Below are 2,500 nucleotides of genomic sequence, written 5' to 3'. Positions count from 1 at the left end.
AGGGAGAGCGCGTCGCTATACTACAGCGCCACCCCCCTTTTTTTTTTCTTTTTTTCCTGCGCGCAGTTTTATTTATTTTTCCTATCGAAGTGGATGTTTCTACAGAATTTTGCCAGGAACATCCCTTTTGTTGCCGTGGGTTCTTTTATGTGCGCTAAATGTATGCTAGCACACGGGACCTCGGTTTATCGCCTCATCCGAATGACTAACGTCCAGACCACCACTCAAGGTCTAGTGGAGGGGGAGAAAATATCGGCGGCTGAGCCGTGATTCGAACCAGCGCGCTCAGATTCTCTCGCTTCCTAGGCGGACGCGTTAACTCTAGGCCATCACTCCAATGCGTATGTGTAGGAAGTAACTGTGGTGCGGTGTGAACTATAAAAGAGCATGTGCTGAAGGGAATTCCCGGGACAGTTCATTACAGGTGATTAGTTAGCTGCCTGAGTGCACTTAACGTGTCTTGAACACGAAGATAACTTTACCTTCAAGGGATATTGTACCCGCAAATCCCTACCATCCCAAACAGGCAAAAAGATTTATATCTTGAATACGGCCCGACGGGCGCAATAGCCGAGTGGTTAAAGCGTTGCACTTTCAATCTGAGGGTCCCGGGTTCGGTAACGGCGCCTGGTGGGTAAAGGGTGAAGATTTCTTTCCCTGATCTCCCAGGTCAACGTACGTGCTTTTACCTGAACCCTCCTTCGTGAGTATACGGCAAGCAGAAGATCAAATACGCACGTTAAAACTCCTGTAATCCATGTCAGCGTTTGGTGGATAATGGAAACAAGAGCACACCCAGCATGCACACCCCTGAAAACGGAGTATGGCTGCCTACATGGCGGGGTAAAAACGGTCATACACGTAAAAGCCCACTCGTGTGCATACGAGTGAACGTGGGAGTTGCAGCCCACGAAAGCAGAAGAAGAAGAAGAAGTTCGTGGGCTTCAACTCCCACGTTCACTCGTATGCACACGAGTGGGCTTTTACGTGTATGACCGTTTTTACCCCGCCATGTAGGCAGCCATACTCCGTTTTCGGGGTGTGCATACTGGGTATGTTCTTGTTCCCATAGCCCACCGAACGCTGACATGGATTACAGGATCTTTAACGTGCGTATTTGATCTTCTGCTTGCATATACACACGAAGGGGGTTCAGGCACTAGCAGGTCTGCACATATGTTGACCTGGGAGATCGTAAAAATCTCCACCCTTTACCCACCAGGCGCCGTCACCGTGGTTCGAACCCGGGACCCTCGATTGACAGTCCAACGATTTAACCACTCGGCTATTGCGCCCGTCGCAGCCCACGAACGAAAAAGAAGAAGAAGAAGAACACGGCCCCTGGAGTCCAACCTAGCCTTGCTGACCTGGCTCCATGCTCACGTAGTGTCGTTCCAGCCTGGGCAGCAGCTGCTCCACTCTCTCCGGGTCTGCCTCCTGCTGCTCGCCCTTCTGGAGGTGGTCTACACGGCCACACCTGTGGGACCCCTCCAGAACCTGGGAGCACGTGCATCGCATGGTACAGCAAAGGTCTTTGCTCGCGAAAACAAACGTTACAGTATACATAGTTGGTGGGGGTTTTTGGTGTGTTTTTTTCTGGACAGTTTTCTGTACGAACATGAATTAGATTTCGTGATAGGTATGTCTTTGTATGTCACGCACACACACACACACGCACCGCGCGCGCCTCTCTCTCTCTCTATATATGTGTATCTATATATAGATACACACACACACACACACATATATATATATATATATACATACATACATATATACATACATGTGTGTGTGTGTGTGTGTGTGTGTGTGTGTGTGTGTGTGTGTGTGTGTGTGTGTGTGTGTGTGTTATGTGCTTCGTTTAAACTATTCATTTCAGATCCGTATCATCATCATCATCATCATCATCATCATCATCAACACCTCCACCATCATCATCACCACCACCACCATCATCATCATCACCCACCACCTCCACCATCACCATCATCACCACCGTCATCATCATCACCACCACCATCATCACCACAACCAATCACCACCATCACCACCACCACCATCATCACCACAACCAATCACCACCATCACCACCACCACCATCATCACCATCACCATCACCACCACCACCACCATCACCACCATCACCACCACCTCGGGACCTGCCTGACCTGCAGACATACGTTGTCCTCGGTGCAGTGTACACGGTCATCATGTTTCTGTTACTGCAGAACAGTATCATCAACATCACCATCACCACCATCACCATATACTATCACCATCATCATCATCACCATCATCATCATCACCATCATCACCATCATCATCATCATCATCACCATCACCATCATCATCATCATCATCATCATCACCATCATCATCATCATCATCATCACCATCATCATCATCATCATCATCATCATCATCACCATCATCACCATCATCACCATCATCACCATCATCATCATCATCATCATCATCATCACCATCATCATCATCATCA

The 2,500-nt window shown here is 48.4% G+C and overlaps 1 protein-coding gene across 1 annotated transcript in view; it reads right to left on the bottom strand.

Annotated features, from left to right (window-relative positions):
* LOC143289565 (L-proline trans-4-hydroxylase-like) overlaps positions 1-2,500 on the bottom strand; it is a 21,936-nt gene that overhangs the window by 6,917 nt on the left and 12,519 nt on the right. Inside the window, exon 8 of the mRNA XM_076598582.1 lies at positions 1,368-1,497. Within this exon, the coding sequence (XP_076454697.1) occupies positions 1,368-1,497 (130 nt within the window). The remainder of the gene's footprint in view (positions 1-1,367; positions 1,498-2,500) is intronic.

Source organism: Babylonia areolata, chromosome 14 (assembly GCF_041734735.1).
Source record: "Babylonia areolata isolate BAREFJ2019XMU chromosome 14, ASM4173473v1, whole genome shotgun sequence".
In the NCBI taxonomy this organism is placed as follows: domain Eukaryota; kingdom Metazoa; phylum Mollusca; class Gastropoda; order Neogastropoda; family Buccinidae; genus Babylonia; species Babylonia areolata.
This window is presented reverse-complemented; position numbering and strand designations above follow the sequence as displayed.